At 39.5% G+C, this 16,382-nt stretch overlaps 1 protein-coding gene across 10 annotated transcripts in view; it reads left to right on the forward strand.

Moving 5' to 3' along the window:
- The window catches only part of OSBPL6 (oxysterol binding protein like 6), a 197,280-nt gene extending 183,435 nt beyond the window's left edge, over positions 1 to 13,845 (forward strand). For all 10 annotated transcript variants that reach the window (XM_012785862.2, XM_012785863.2, XM_012785868.2 and 7 more), the window contains 10 exons: positions 176 to 263; positions 1,499 to 1,752; positions 2,499 to 2,636; positions 2,960 to 3,023; positions 4,496 to 4,574; positions 6,766 to 6,910; positions 8,825 to 8,969; positions 10,213 to 10,339; positions 11,751 to 11,873; positions 12,923 to 13,845. In XM_012785862.2, the coding sequence (XP_012641316.1) occupies positions 176 to 263; positions 1,499 to 1,752; positions 2,499 to 2,636; positions 2,960 to 3,023; positions 4,496 to 4,574; positions 6,766 to 6,910; positions 8,825 to 8,969; positions 10,213 to 10,339; positions 11,751 to 11,873; positions 12,923 to 13,031 (1,272 nt within the window). In that variant the 3' untranslated portion in view covers positions 13,032 to 13,845. The remainder of the gene's footprint in view (positions 1 to 175; positions 264 to 1,498; positions 1,753 to 2,498; positions 2,637 to 2,959; positions 3,024 to 4,495; positions 4,575 to 6,765; positions 6,911 to 8,824; positions 8,970 to 10,212; positions 10,340 to 11,750; positions 11,874 to 12,922) is intronic.
- Positions 13,846 to 16,382: the final 2,537 nt, after the last annotated feature.

A 16,382-nucleotide genomic window follows, 5' to 3' on the forward strand; every position in this document is an offset into this window, starting at 1 on the left:
ATCCTAGCTCACGTAAGACCCTCAAGTGTTCCTTGCACATATGCCAAATACATTCCCCACCATGACCTCTGCTTTTCATTGGAGTGATGTTTTGTTATATCATTGGATTATCTGAGCTTTCCAGACTGAACAAGAATTCTGATCCTTGTATGTTCCTTGTTCTTCCCTTCCTCAGGCTTCAGATGATGAGTCTTACATCAGTGACGTGAGTGATAATATATCTGAAGACAACACCAGTGTTGCGGACAATATTTCTCGGCAAAGTACGCATCATTTGAGCTTCCAGGTTGTTCTATCTGTATGCCAAATTACAACACTGGTGACTTAATGAATAGGCATTTCCCTACATATAATTGTTCTTTTTGCAGTTGATTGTTCAGTGAATTTTAGTTTTATATAATCTGTTGAGGCAAATGGTTGAAAATTTTGTTAGGTAAATGGTTAAGTGAGAAAGTTTTACCTCTTGCTCAAACCAAAATTTTAAGTTCTTGTTAAGTAGACTTAATTTTTTTAAATTTGACTTGTCTCTATTTTTATTATTTCATCATATTATGGAGGTACAAATATCGTTAGGGTTACAAATATTGCCCCTGCCCCTCCTCCCTCCCCCTGATGTGTCCAATCCCCCAGTGGTGTGCATCACACACATTATGGAAGCATACACCCCTTTCCTCCTCCCCCCTCCCACCACCCGATAAAAAGTTTTGTTTTGATTTTTTTTTTTTACATTTTGGTTACATTGTATATCTTTGCCTCTCTCTAAGAAGGGTTAGAGTTATGCCCTTCCCTTCCAAAATACTCGCCACCTCCCTAAGATTGGGTCCCCCTCCTCCCGAATCCCTGGTGAGCATTGCCACCATTTGAAAACCATAGTTTTAATCAGTCAGTACCAATTTGATGGCGAGTAGATGTATACTCAAATGTCATTCAAGAAAAGACAAGTCATTAGACCTTTATCTAATGACTTGTCTTTTCTTGAATGACATTTGAGTATATGTAACACCTGCTTAAAAAACCATACAGTGGCTGGACGCAGTGGCTCATACCTGTAATCCTAGCATTCTGGGAGGCTGAGGTAGGATGATCACTTGAGCTCAGGAGTTTGAGACCAACCTCAGCCAGAGTGAGACCCTGTCTCTACAAAAACTAAAAAATTAGCTGGGTGTGGTGGCACATGCCTGTAGTCCCAGCTACCCGGGAGTCTGAGGTAGAAGGATCGCTTGAGCCCAGGAGTTTGAGGTTGCTGTGAGCTATGCTGACACCACTGCACTCTACCCACGGTGACGAAGTGACACTCTGTCTCAAAAAAAAACCCCAAAAAACTGATGTTTTGTGCATTTGTTAGTAACCTTGTTTGAAATAATTCCATTTATTCTTAAGAGAGTATAATGAAGGCTCGAGAAATGTATCACAGTCAGAATTATTTGAAAAAGTTATTTCCCTTCTTGATTTTATGAAATCAGAAGAGCATCTTTCATTGTGATTCCCCCTCTTCCAGTCCTGAACGGGGAGCTTACAGGAGGGGCCTTCCGAAATGGGCGTCGAACGTGTCTGCCAGCTCCTTGCCCTGACACCAGTAACATTAACCTGTGGAATATCTTGAGGAACAACATCGGGAAAGACCTATCCAAAGTCTCTATGCCTGTGGAGCTAAACGAGCCACTCAACACTCTGCAGCATCTTTGTGAGGAAATGGAATACAGTGAGCTTCTGGACAAGGCTTCGGAAACCGACGATCCTTACGAGCGCATGGTAATAAAAGCGAAGCGCCCTTCGGGGATTTGCCAACCCTAGACCTGGGCTAAGCCAGAATTCATTTCCTTCTGGAAATGGTTTTTGCATAGCATTCTCACTGCATAGGTAAGCGAGGAATTGGTCTGTTTGTATAAATCAGGCAGGACCCCAAAGTCCCAGACATCTTTACTGGAAGATACACATTTTTTGGCTTCTCCGTGGTCTAGAGTGTTTCTAAAGCTAGGATGCAAAGGCAGCATGCTCCTTAGAGGTTTAAGGCATGTCTTGCTCTGCTTTATCAGCTTTTCCTGAATGCCAAGATAGCCCATCTGTTCAGGAACTTAGGTCTGAGAAAGTAATTTCTTGTTTGTACTCTGCCCTCTACTCCATATGACTGGAAAACTTGCCCTGCCCTCTGCAAAGCACCAGCAGCCACAGCACATGATGCTAAGATTGTGCACGTGAAACCTATAAACCGGGTTTCAGAACCTTTGAACTCTATGATACCCATAAGTTGGGCGGACATATGAGTGAAGAGAACACTTGACCTCAGTGGCCTGCTGGTCCCTATGCAAGCACTTTAACCTTGCTTTGTTTATTTTTTTCACCATGTGTTGATGGAGATGCTGTGCAAATGGAAAATGCAAATGCCATCAACTCAACACCCATCAATATAGGATGTGTAAAATCTAGAGGAAAAAGGGACAAAAAGACCAGGCAGTTGTCTCTCCTATATTATTCTCCTTTCTTCAATGTTTTAACAGGTTCTCGTTGCTGCATTTGCAGTTTCAGGATATTGCTCCACCTATTTCAGAGCAGGAAGTAAGCCATTCAACCCAGTCCTTGGGGAGACCTACGAATGCATTAGAGAAGACAAGGGATTCCGATTTTTCTCAGAGCAGGTAAGTGCCACTAGACTCTGAGGATTCTGTATAGGAAGGAAAGCAGTTTGGTGATAAAAACAGCCTTTTGATAACTGTTTGGGATGTGTTATAACAGTTCATGGAAAACTTACTTAGCTTATCAGTATCGTTGCCCCATCTAAAGCGTATAAGTTGTCTGTGTTTAAGCATGAAGTCTTGAAAGCTAAAGATTTACATACACATTTTAAGAGTAAGTCACTAATAAGAAATGGATGAATAATAGTTTTTATTGGGAGTGACCAACCATTTATGGAAGTTTTAACATGGGTGTCATTGCCTTCTTTTTTGTTTTTAATTACCAGGTTAGCCATCATCCACCCATTTCTGCCTGTCACTGTGAATCAAAGAATTTTGTGTTTTGGCAAGGTTTGTATTTCAATTATAATTTAAAATCACATTTATGAGCCTATAAAAAAAATATCTGGCTTCCAAAGGTACATAGTACTCAGTTTAGATTTCTACCTTTGGAACTCTGAGAATGTTGGTAATTGGTACAGAGTTCAGTTTGAGAAATTACATTTCCTGGTTTAAATGTGAGATGTGTCATCTAGGAGATGAGATTGCTTATCTAGGAAGCAAAGCCTTATGGAACGGCGGAGCTCCCTGCTGACTGTGCCAGCTCGGAGCCGTCACCTCGTCTTATTGTGCCTCATTGTCTGCATCTGTGATGTGGAGGCTCCATCTGCTGCCTTCTTGCTTCTTGGGGGTGTGCAAAGACATTTCAATCCGAAGGAAGGCTTTATGGCACGTCATCTGCGGTCAGAGTCTATTTAGATGTATAAATGTTGCCATAATTCTTGGTCTTTCATTCATTGGGACTCAGGGGTTTGGATTGAAGTCTTCACTTGTTGATACCTGCTGTTCAGTCAGAATGTTACAATTTTGCCTAAAATAATAAGTTTCAAAACCCCATTAGAAAGAAAAGAATATTTATGTAAATTTGACCATTAAGTGTAAATAGTTCGTGCATGTTTGGAAGGGTGCTTCATTGCTTACAGAATGACTTTTCTCATGAGCATTCCCTTAACCTGAAGACACACAAAATGGTAGAGTGCTGTGACTGTATTTTATTGCAAAATAAGACAGTACATCATTTCTTAGTTATAACCAAGAGTCATAAATTTTGTAGAGATAGCACTAAGCTCCCTTAGTTCATCAACATGGGACCAGGTGGTTGTTACAAATGCAGAGGTAAATCTGAGTTTCCACGGGTAAAGCATAAAGCCATCGTGTGAGATAAAGTGCTGGGCCCTGGGCTGTGTCTTAATAACTAGTGTAGAAACATGTTCATTAAGTTAATCCCACTTTTTCATAAATCTTAGGTATCTGTATTAAGGACTTTTTTTTTTTACTGTTTTCCCAAATCATATAACTCTTCCATATACAGAGGGAAATTTATATATAAATCAATGATATTGCCATACTGCAATTATTTTTACTATGCACCTCATGATTGATATATATGTTAACTATTTTTAACATTTAGTTAAAACTTATAACAACATTTGTTGCTATCTACACATTAAAGCACAGTAGAGTCTAGGTTTATATGTGTATATGAATATGTATGTACACTTATTCCAGGTTTCTCCCAGTTTTGTTAGTTGAAAACTAATATGGAGTATGTATTATAGAGAAATATAGATAGTAGATTTTCTTGGTTCACAGTTAATATTTTCACCTTGGGCCATCTTCGGGCACCTGTCATGTTAAATCAACAATGTAGAATCAATTGTGATTATGAAAGTGCTTTGTAAAATATAATACAAAAGTTAGTTTTTATAGAACAAATGATTAGATTTGGAGTATATTTCTTATCCTCTGCCTATGTCATTTAGATATCAGATGGAAAAACAAGTTCTGGGGGAAGTCGATGGAAATCCTGCCTGTCGGGACACTGAATGTCATGCTTCCAAAGTAGGTGGCCCTCAGCTCCCTTTTGGCCTCTTCTCTGCTTTTCTAAATCAGAAATGGCATTTTAAACTCTAAAAGGTGCCAAGAGTCCATTTTTTTATGCCCAAAGCTTCTCTTACCTTCACTAAAATTTTGAGAACTCCCCCCCCAAAAAATGAGAATTTTAGCCTATGTGTCAAAACTTCCCATTCATCTCTTCACATCCTCCGCTCATCACTCAATACCAGGTACCCACCATGTCCCCATCACCATGCTGGTTTGCATTGTATTTGAAAGTTCCCCTGTTTAATTGCTTTGCTGTATACTGTTTATAATTTCACTTGTGAGTTCATCTTAGATCTGGAGACTATTTTAATTTTTTTTTTTTTTTTTTTTTTGAGACAGAGTCTCACTCTGTTGCCTTGGGCTAGAGTACCGTGGCATCAGCCCAGCTCACAGCAACCTCAAACTCCTGGGCTCAAGCAGTCCTCTTGCCTCAGCCTCCCAAGTAGCTGGGACTACAGGCATGCGCCACCATGCCTGGCTAATTTTTTTTTCTATATATTTTTAGTTGGCCAATTAATTTCTTTCTATTTTTATAGACACAGGGTCTCACTCTTGCTTAGGCTGGTTTCAAACTCCTGACCTTGAGTGATCCGCCCGCCTCGGCCTCCCAGAGTGCTAGGATTATAGGAGTGAGCCACCACACCAGGCCTATTTTAAATTTTAAGTTATGTTATCAAAGAAGAGTTATGGAATCCTTTTATAGTTGTGTTCTAGAGAACATGGCCTATAAATCTTTTTAAATTAATTGAAGTGTTCGTTGAGGACAAGGGCTTGATTGTTTGTATTTCTTTGTTTTGTTTTTTGTTTTGTTTTTGTCCCTTTCAGTGACAGAATTTGCTGATGGACCAGATAAGGAGGAAGGTAGAGAGAGGGACGTATTCCCAGGATTACAAAATAAACTTCAGTATTTGAAAATTCATGGGGAAGATAATTTTCCTAGATGTATAAGATGCCTACATCATACCAATTTATAAATTTTGTGGAAACTTGAAGCATTTAAATAACATTTTATTTGAAAATATATGTAATGTGCAAACTTAAATGGGATTTGAAGCTACATCATTTCGTTCCTTGGCAGGAATTCTGTAACCTTACTGCCCGGAATTTGCATTAGATTTGTGCCATCTTGGTTCTGTTCCTCAGTCTCTTCCCAAAGAATTACGCACATCTTTAGTCTTAACTTAGAGTATGAAACAGTGCCTCTCTCCAGCTGGCGACCCTCCATGCTGGCCCATTGCCTGCAGGGTAAATATAGACTCCTTGGTAGGTCACTGAAGGCTTTCCGGGCTCTGCCTCGTCACACCTTTCCAGCCTTGCCTCTGGCCACCCACTCGCCTGGAGCACAGCACTTCACAGATTCCAGATGCCTCGTGCTCGTCTGACCTCCGTGGCTTTATGGCTGCTTGTCCCCGACTGGTAGTGCACTCCTGCCCATCACCCGAGCTTAATGGAACCCAGCCTCCTCTACAACATCTTCCTTGACACTCAAACACGTTCCAGGCAGATCTAAGGACTCAGGACTCTTCCTTCTGTGTTCCCATGATGCTTTGTTCATTCATCTTTGATAGCCCTCATCATATTTTCTTTTAAGTATTTATTTACATATCCATCTATCTGTACCATACTTTTGGCTCCAGAAGAGCAGGAAACAGATGCGATTCAACTTTGTAGCTTTAGCACCTGGCCCATAAAAAGCACTTAAATGGTCCTTAAGTAAATTAATTATGTCATAAATATTTACAGCCACATAGAGACTTTCAAGAAAGAAAGGAGGGTCGGGCACAGTGGCTCACACCTGTAATCCTAGCACTCTGGGAGGCTGAGGCGGGAGGATCACTTGAGCTCAGAATTTTGAGACCAGAGTGAGCAAGAGTGAGACCCTGTCTCTATAAAAAATAGAAGAATTAGCTGAGCATGGTGGTACTAGCCTATAGTCCCAGCCTGGGAGTTTGAGGCTGCAGTGAGCTATGATGACACCACTGCACTCTACTCAGGGCAACAGAGCAAGATTCTGTCTCAAAAAAAAGAAAGAATGAATGAATGAATGAGGGAAAAAGAAGCACTGGTCAAAGAATATTAATTTTAGTAGAAACACTGATATGTATTTGTAACCTTCACTATTTGTAATCAAAGTTCTATTCTTCACTAGGTATGGAGATTACTATGTGTGGAATAAAGTTACCACATGCATACACAACATCCTCAGTGGGAGAAGATGGATAGAGCATTATGGAGAAGTAACCATTAGAAATACCAAAAGCAGTGTTTGCATTTGCAAACTCACATTTGTCAAGGTAAATAATATCATACAACAGTAAAGGAAAAATAATACAAAGTGCCTGCTAAAGAAGAAATAGAACAATCACCTTAAACAACAGCAAGTGAATCTGTCCTGTATCGTTGGTCCTTAAGACATTTTAGATGAGAAAGCAAAAGGAGTTGATGGACTTTCTCAAGGCATGCAGGCTTCTAAAGATGTGGAGGTCAGAAAAAGAACCATCTCAAAATAGCAAAAAACAGATTTCTTTTCAAAGACTTTTAAGTAGCCAGTCAGTAGTTCATTAAGTAAAATTCCAGAAAACACTTTTTGCCCAGACCAGATCTACTGGTTTATATTTCTGTTTCTATTCCTGCCTGATCACATATTCAAGTGATCTTATTTTAGGGTACTAATTATACTGCAGTTGTCATTCTCTGAGACATGTGATGAGAGCAGACATGTAGGTGATTCCTACCAGTCACTGCAAACTCATCCAACCATGCTACTGTTGTAGTCCAAATAAGTTCAACAAAAAGCATTACTTTTGTCAAGAAGAAAAGGTGTTTGGGATAGAAATGCCTACAGAATACCATTTTCCCTCTGTATCTCTGGCCGAAAGTGGAACATACAGTATCACCCCATGTTTGCTTAGATGTGCTACAGAAATCAACATGGCACAGAAACCCCACCCAGCCCCCATGTCTTTTTGACCTATGACCCCATTCTAATATGGTAAACAGGTAACATATTGGAATCTTCAAACTCTAATATTTTCTTAGATAAATCCTTTTAAGCCATATTGGAAGATCATGTTCATTTCAATTAAATATCTTTGTTTTAGTTCAAGGTGTTGCCCATTATTTTTTTCTTATAGACTGATGAGGTGGCTAGAACCAAATAGCCAGGATCATTGTGTGCTCTGGCTGGGTGATGACAGGAAATATGTGCATTTGGTTTTGTAGGCTATGAGAAATTTCAGTGCATGCCTGCCCCTAATATTTGCAGAGCCTGTGTAATATTTGTGTGTAAATGTGTGTAAATCAATCCTACAAAGTGTCAAATGAAATATGTTCTGTCCTTTTACCTTGACAAAAATACCTTTCATAAGAAGACCTGCAAATCCATGTTGGACCCTTTAGAATGCCACGCTGGGAAGCTGGCAGTGCAGGAGAGCCAGTCCTGGCCCTTCCCTGTTCTCTTCCCATCTCGGGCTCTGTTCTACACTGCAAGGGTCTCACACACATACACACAGGCAATCCGGTTCACACATCCAGCTCTGTCCACACCCCCACAAGCAGCCACCTTGGCCACTCCTCAGACCTAAAAGTGGCTGGTCTGCCTTTGGGTAGATAAATCAAAACCCTGTGCCAGCTGTGGAATAACTTTAGAGCCTTTCGACCAGGGACTTCTAGGGTCCTGCCTACTTGGGGCCTGATCTAGAAGGGGGGTCATGGAGTCCAGGTAGGCAAATTCCCATAAACTTCTCATCCCTTGAAAAGCAGCATGGCTGGAAGAGGGCCACCACAGGGTCCTTGTGATAAAATGTAGCCATTTACATATACTGTGAACATTATTTCACAAACTATTTCTGCAGCATAGCACGTTGAAATTCATTAAAATCCATTAGTACGGGAAAAACCGAAGACGAGAGGATCTAAGGAGAAATGATTAACCTATAAATTAATATTAGGTTCTTAGGATGGAAACGGAGCCTACTCTCTGTGTTGTGCTACCGTGCTATAGCGTGGAGTAGAAATCATCCCTTTCTTAAAAGTTAAGCTAACTGAAACTTAGAAAGCCAGCCTTCCATACAAAGCATTGTAAGATAGATGTATGGAAATGATTCAAATGAGGGACTTCACTGTCAAGATAAATTTCTGTGTGGAAATTACAGGGATTGGTGTTATTAAAGCAATCAGCTGCCTTAATTGAGGTTTGGTTTTCCCAGGTGAATTACTGGAATTCTAACGTGAATGAAGTCCAGGGGGCTGTGATGGGGCAGGAGGGGAAGGTGGTGCACCGGCTGTTTGGGAAGTGGCACGAAGGGCTCTACTGTGGCGTGGCCCCCTCTGCGAAGTGCGTCTGGAGACCAGGTGAGAATGGCCCGAGTGTCCTGAGTCAGGAGGGCACCACAAGCAACAGAAGGAAAGGAAATGTCAGGTCATCCCATGCTATTCATATTATGTTTCCTCTAATAGTGAGATGAAAAATGCAGATGCTTAAGGCAATTATAGCTACATTTAGACTTAATGTATAAGTTATGTATGTCCCAACAGCTGATATTTAATAATAAGAAAATTTAGGCCAAACCTCTGATGTGTGGTCAGAGGTTGGGCCTCATTTTATCATGAGGACCCCAACATGGTCAGAGAGTGAAAAACTACTCAAAATGTAACACCAACATTTCAAAAGCTAGGTGTATTTATTAAAGAATTTAGATAATTGAAACACATAAGCTTAACTCCTCTCTCATGTTATTTATTTTCTGTCTTAATAAAAACCAAGGAAAGCCTGCAGACATCCATAATCCACAAATTCAGTAACTTGGTAGAATAAGTGATTTTTTTCACTTGAGCAACAAAAAGCTGCAATATGTTGTGATTTAATAAAAGACATGAAGAGACTTCTGCCAGTACATTAGCATGTAATTGAATATCAAGTATAAATGGAACAAGTCTCCACATGACATTTATTTTCATTGGAATATAGTCAGTTAATCCCTAATTTTAAAATTAGCTGTTGGTTTCCTAAGAGACATCAATGAGTATTTAAATTTCCTGCTAGTAGAGTAGTTAGTTCATTCATTCAGCAGCTATTTATTGAGTACTGACTGTGCATCAGGCTTTGTTCTAGGGGCTTGGGGTACATCTCTGAGCAAGGCACACAAAGATCCCGCCTTAAAGTTTAGTTTAAAAGTAACAATAAATGTTAATTTAGAAGCATCTTTTTCTTTTCTTGTAGGAAGTAAATAACAAGAGTTTCTAGTGAAACCTTAATGTTCATAGTTAATCACCCTGACATTTAGTTACCCAATTGAATACTTGAGAGAAAATTATGGATTAGTTTAGCCAATAAAGACTACTGTTACCTGCAAAGTTTTGTTTGAAAAACTGGATTTTATGAAGTATATGAATCTATCAGTTCTGATCATCAACATAAAGTTTCTCACCTAGCAAAATATGGCCAATTTAATTCACTTGAAAAAAATTATAATCTAGTGTTTATGACTACAAATTTGGTATCAGTGCTGGTCTGAATTAAGCACCAAGGTAAATAAGCTTCTTCCAGTTCTGTAAGCCTTTTGCCTCTCACAGTGGTCATTGGTCTCCTTTCCAGGTTCCATGCCAACTAACTACGAGCTCTACTATGGCTTCACGAGGTTTGCTATTGAGCTCAATGAATTGGATCCCGTACTAAAAGATCTCCTTCCACCGACAGATGCCCGATTCCGGCCAGATCAAAGGTGAGGATGGCAGTGGTATTTAAGGTATAGACTAGCTCATGGCATGTGGCTTTGGAGGTCAATGAGACATATTTTCACCACCACCACATACTCATTCATCATTTCTTCATTCCCTTATTCACTCAACAATATTTGAGTTTTCTATACCACATAAAGCAGTATTCATAGGATGATTATAACAGAAGATTATCTCAACACAAAGCGCTCCACAGAAGATAACACAGATTTTTTTTAACAGAAAGTTTCTAACCCCTCCCCCCCAAAAAAAATTTACCAAAGTCTGCAAACTCATAAACTCTTCATTCAATTTAGGATCACTCATCACTTAGTGTTTTTGGCCTCTTTACTTCTACAACTGTAACATGGAGTATCTTTTAAACTGAAAAATAACAGGATAAATTACAGGGGCACCCAGAAATGCTTTGAGTGAAAGTCTGTTCTTATCCCCACATGCTTTTGCCCCCACAGGATGTTAGATGTACTCAAATTACCATACCTTTAATACCTCCTGATTCTTATTTTTCTTATTATGTAGTTCTGAAGTCATGATGTCTATTCCTAGGAATTCATTTTACTTTTCCCAGAAGTTCTATATGCCATACAATATTAATTTTCTATTTTCCATGTATTTATGGCTTTATCTGTCTTCTGTCAAAATGTGCTCTGTATTGACTCTTCCATTTCCCCTCTCTCTCTAGAACATACAGTCTCACTGTCTGACATTCAGATTTATCAATAAACTTCCTATACAACATATGCCATATCATATCCCTGTTCTTTGCTCTCGTTTTGAAATGTAAACATTGGTAAATCACCATTAGGTCTGCTTTTTCCTTCTCAATTCTATTTCAGTATTCCCTTTCTGAATTTCATTTCCTATTCTGTGCCCTTTTGTAATTTTCCCACTTACCTTTTCTTTTTTCATCAGTTTTACTCTCTCCAATAAAACAGGAAAGCTCCATCCCTCTCAATCTGTTCTCAGACTAGATGGAGAACAGCCAGTTACCATCCTCAATTCTATGGCCTTTAACAAGTGCGTTTTCATAATATGGAAAAGAAGCACAACTTGTGACTTCTTGCTGTTCTAACCTTGGGCACTGCAGTCATCCTGAAAGTCACAAGTTGTAGAACCTCAGACAGCACAGGAAAGTCTTCAAGGCCAAACCACTTACCGTTCACGCCTGCCATTATATTGCTGATTATAATAGTTCAGGTCACGTACAGAGAAAGCATGTTGATTGATGGACAGAAAGAAGTGGTGTGGCCTGAGGCAGAGGTGAGGGGACTTTGCCAGAGTGTTCCTGTGCCATATGTTCTGTTCACAGCAACCAGAATGTAATTTTGTGCACAAGAGATTTTTTTCCTTAGAAAATAGCATAATAGATTAAAATACCAACTGCTTTCTGCTTAGATTTTTGGAAGAAGGAAATTTAGAAGCTGCTGCAGCAGAGAAGCAAAGAGTGGAGGAACTCCAGAGATCTCGAAGACGATACATGGAAGAAAACAATCTTGAACATATACCAAAATTTTTTAAGTAAGTCAGTTCATCCTCATAACAAGTGCATGTTTTGCAAATGGTTGCCATGAATAATGAGAAACTCCAGGTAAAGGAAAAGAAAATGGGAGATAGTTTGGTGTCCAGGAAACTTAAATGAAGAAAAACTAAACTGATTTTGGTTACTTTTCTTTTGGCAGTGAAAATATTGAAGCAGATTTTGCACTTGTGAAAAGTTAGTAACTATAAAAAGAAATTCTTCTCTCCAGCTTTTCTTCTTGTGGGCAGGAAAAGAGAGTCTGGGTCTTGTCCAGAGGGCTCTTTGTCCTTCAGCTGCACCCTTTAGGATGGTGGGGACTGGTTTCCACTCCCTGAGCCACAGACCGAATGGGACCCCGCTGCCCACAAGATTTATTAGGATTTAATTTTATTTCTATCACACAAAGCTTGCGTCTGTTCAGATTTGGTCTCTCTGTGGTATGATAGTAGGTGATTATTACAGGATTATTTGCAGGATTATATACACATCACACAGATTAATCTGAAATTTCCAAATCCATCTGTTCCCTCCAGAATCAGGACAGAAAAGCTTAGGGTAACCTCGTATCCTTTAGATTTGCCATCCCATGACTGCCCTGGGGCAGAAATGCAGCCTTGCCCTTCAGATGTCTGCAGCGTGCTCCTTGAACGGATCCTGCAGAGGCTCTCAGAGCCACTAATGCTTCATGCTTGTAAGGACAGGTGAAGGAGAGATTATTCTCGTAGGTCTGGAGCTGGAAGCTCTTAGTTACAGTGTTTGTGTATGCCTTGTTCGGGACTCTTCACTTTCTACCACTGCCTGGAGGTGATTTATTCCTGCCCTCAGTTCCTCTCTCCATGACCCTACCTACTTCCATTTCAAATATTTAACAACAAAAATGAGTTCATTTCTGGTTAAAAAATAGTCAAGTCACCAATAGTTAGCAGGTAGGACACTAACTGGCTTACAAAGCATTGCTTATATATACATGTCTAATCTGTAGGAGAGGGTCCAATTATGGGGTCACCTTGATGTGATTTGTGGCTAATGCTGATTTTCATTTTCACAGAAAAGTTATTGATGCCAATCAAAGAGAAGCCTGGGTTTCCAACGACACCTACTGGGAGCTTCGAAAGGACCCGGGGTTTAGCAAAGTAGACAGCCCTGTTCTTTGGTAATCTGGGAACATAGAGCTAGCCACATATCACACTCTGAATGAATAAATAACTATGCACAATTATGTTTCTTATAGCTACGCGTGGTTTCTGGGTCGACTGAAAACCTACCATTTGCTTTTCTATTCATCTTTATAACAGACTTTCAAAAGTGCATTAGATAAGGCCCCTAACCACTTTTGGATCCTTTCTGTTTTGCTGCAACCATATTCCTTAAAAAAAAAAATCCACACCCTCCTCGGAAAGCAGAATAAAAGGAGCATAATACAAAATCCAAAGTCTGAAGAGTTTGTAAAGAAAAACAAACAGTAACTGGTGCTTAAAGCTGATCAAGAGAGTTAAAAACAGCATATAAGCCTCGCATTCGGTCCGTTGTCTGGAAGCACCATCCCTCACCAGAGGAGCTCCTGGGCCGCAGCAGGCAGGCAGCTCAGACTCCGAGTGTGCTTGTGCTGGCCTTGTCAAAAAAGACATGACGCTTCTCAGATCCCGTTCCATCTGTATGCCATTGTTCATGCCTTAAGAAATGCAAAGATGTACAATAAATCATTTTTTAAATATGTGCTCATAGGTATATGTGAAGAACAGATTTCTCGAATCATGGCATGATTCACTTTCTCGATCAGAACAATGATGAGACTAACTTTGATGGATTTGGAAAAGTGAACAAGATGTGCTTTACTTTGATAAGTCAGTTACTGTATCGTATGTCTGAAGGGCAAGAAGGAAAAGGTGTGCTAAGTTGACCTCTGTATTCACATTGCTCTTTAAGTTCCTGTCCTGCGTCCAGATAATAAACCGTCCCTCTTCCACCTAACCTCAGTGTGCCCTATTATTTGACAAAATCTGTATTTGATTTGGACATTTGTTGTCAGTGTTAAAGCTTTAAAAGGAAATAACAAAAAGCATATGAAATTCCTGTGTGGGCTTAGTAGTACCGTAAATGTAACTGTTTTGAGTGAAGCACAATGTAACCCACATATCTATCCCATGCCCACTCCACTGGCACTAGTCAATTCCCCTGACAACAGAAGCAAGAATGCTAGTAGCTTATTTGCATTGTTTAAATGAATTCTATGCAAAATCATATCTGAAATTTTCATCAAGTGATTCCATATGATACATGACTACATATTAAGCATTTACCTTGCTATTGGCAGAGATGTAAAACTTAAGCTAAGGAATTTGTCCATCTTAAAGGGGGGGGGCAGAAATGCGTTTTGCATACTTCAGGATTTATTTTCCTCCACTACTATACAGAGGCTTTTGTAGGAAACTTGCATCAGTATTCCTAAGTTTCTGCACGTAGATGACTATATAAATGCCTGTATGTTTTTAAAAAAAAATCTCTTTAGAGATTTTCCTAGAGAATTATAAAATTACCTGTGTTTTATTCTTAGTTAGATTTTTATTCTTAGATTCTTACCATCGGAATTTAAGTGTTGTTTTAAACTCTTATAACAAGGTTCCTGACATGTTGCATTTTGTTACAAGGTGTTGATTTTAGTGTTATTTCTCCTCAGCATTATTAGCATCCTAATAATGGCTGATACACCATCAAATAAAAAACTGCTGAGAGCATAAGAAAAAAACTCTAAGTTTCCACTAGATGGAGCAATATTTTAGTGTTCCTAAAGCTCATCTCTCCTTTCATCTGAGTCATACACTGTGTGTACAGTTTGCATTAGTTTAGGATGGAATTTCATTCTCAGGTAAATTCCCTAATCCATCTCCAGATCTAAGCATTCCTCTTCAGCAACACCAACCCTATTCCTTTCATTCCCATTTGAAATCTATAGGTGGCTTGGCTTGTGGTAGTAAAATCCTCCCCTTGATATTGATTCTTCTTTTGTTCATTCATCTTGACGTCCTTTTCATCGACATCCTGAGATACATGCCTTTAATTTTAATTAGAATTTAATTAGAATAGTATTGATTTCCCCACAGAAGTCTGTTCTCCCATGGTTGGTAAAGCTTTAAATAGTATTTAACGTGGTTCTGGTCTGTACTTACTAGCACTTCCCAGAACATCTCAAAATAGCCTAAATATAAGAAAAGAATCGTGCCAAGTAAAGGTACTGCAGATAGAGAAGTAGGAAGGTGAGGCATCGGGTGACCAACGGATATGATATCAGGAGGCAGCAAAGGAGATCCCAAGACCTATCAGGGAAGCAAATACTATACCTGGCATTTGGTTGTAATTGAGAAAAAGAAAAAATAGTATAGAGATACAAAGTTTACCTGATACTAAGTTCATGCTGCATATCCGGTGGGTGAATGTTGGTCAGAGGTAACCTGAAACTGATTAGGCTTTCAAGATAAGAATGAGAAAAATGTCACATTAATTAAAATCAACACATTTTTTTTTTTTTTTTTTTTGAGACAGAGTCTCACTTTGTTGCCCAGGCTAGAGTGAGTGCCGTGGCGTCAGCCTAGCTCACAGCAACCTCAAACTCCTGGGCTCGAGTGATCCTTCTGCCTCAGCCTCCCGGGTAGCTGGGACTACAGGCATGCGCCACCATGCCCGGCTAATTTTTTATGTATATATCAGTTGGCCAATTAATTTCTTTCTATTTATAGTAGAGACGGGGTCTCGCTCTTGCTCAGGCTGGTTTTGAACTCCTGACCTTGAGCAATCCGCCCGCCTCGGCCTCCCAAGAGCTAGGATTACAGGCGTGAGCCACAGCGCCCGGCCAACACATTTTTTAAATATCCCAGATTTAGAATCTCTCCTGGGATTCAGATATCCTGATTCTTCCAATTCAAGTGATCAGTTAGGTTTTAGGTACCACTCCTATCATACCAAATTCACTAATGTCCCATCAAATACTCATATTGGTGTGATGGCCTCATCCCCCTTTTTAAAAACTTTATTGACATTGTGATTATAAAATTATGAGACTTAACTCTGTTAGAATATTTATATAATATTTGGACTTTGAGACTAATCAGCAAGAGGGTAGAATATTAGATCATTCTCATGAGAAGACCTGATTTATTCCTTAGGATTTTATATACACCTTTTTATTTGGAGCATTTTTTTTAATGCACTTCAATGGATGTAAAAGGGCACTTTCTAAATTGTTTTCCTAAAATGATCTAGGATACAGAAGAACTGAATATGTCTGTATACTTCTTACCTGGTTTATTCATAAGCTCCTTCATCTCATTTGAGGTGGCCATTAAGGGCAGCAGTAATAAGTGACCATGTTCTGTGTTGCTGGCTAGACAGACCACGTCATTGGCACACACCAGCACTTGTATGGTCCAACCAGAAACTGATTGATTCTGTGTGCTGCCACTCAGGGTGCAAATTTACTCTCCGATTTTGCTTTTATTGGTTCTTTTTTAATT

Source organism: Microcebus murinus, chromosome 8 (assembly GCF_040939455.1).
Source record: "Microcebus murinus isolate Inina chromosome 8, M.murinus_Inina_mat1.0, whole genome shotgun sequence".
Taxonomy (NCBI): domain Eukaryota; kingdom Metazoa; phylum Chordata; class Mammalia; order Primates; family Cheirogaleidae; genus Microcebus; species Microcebus murinus.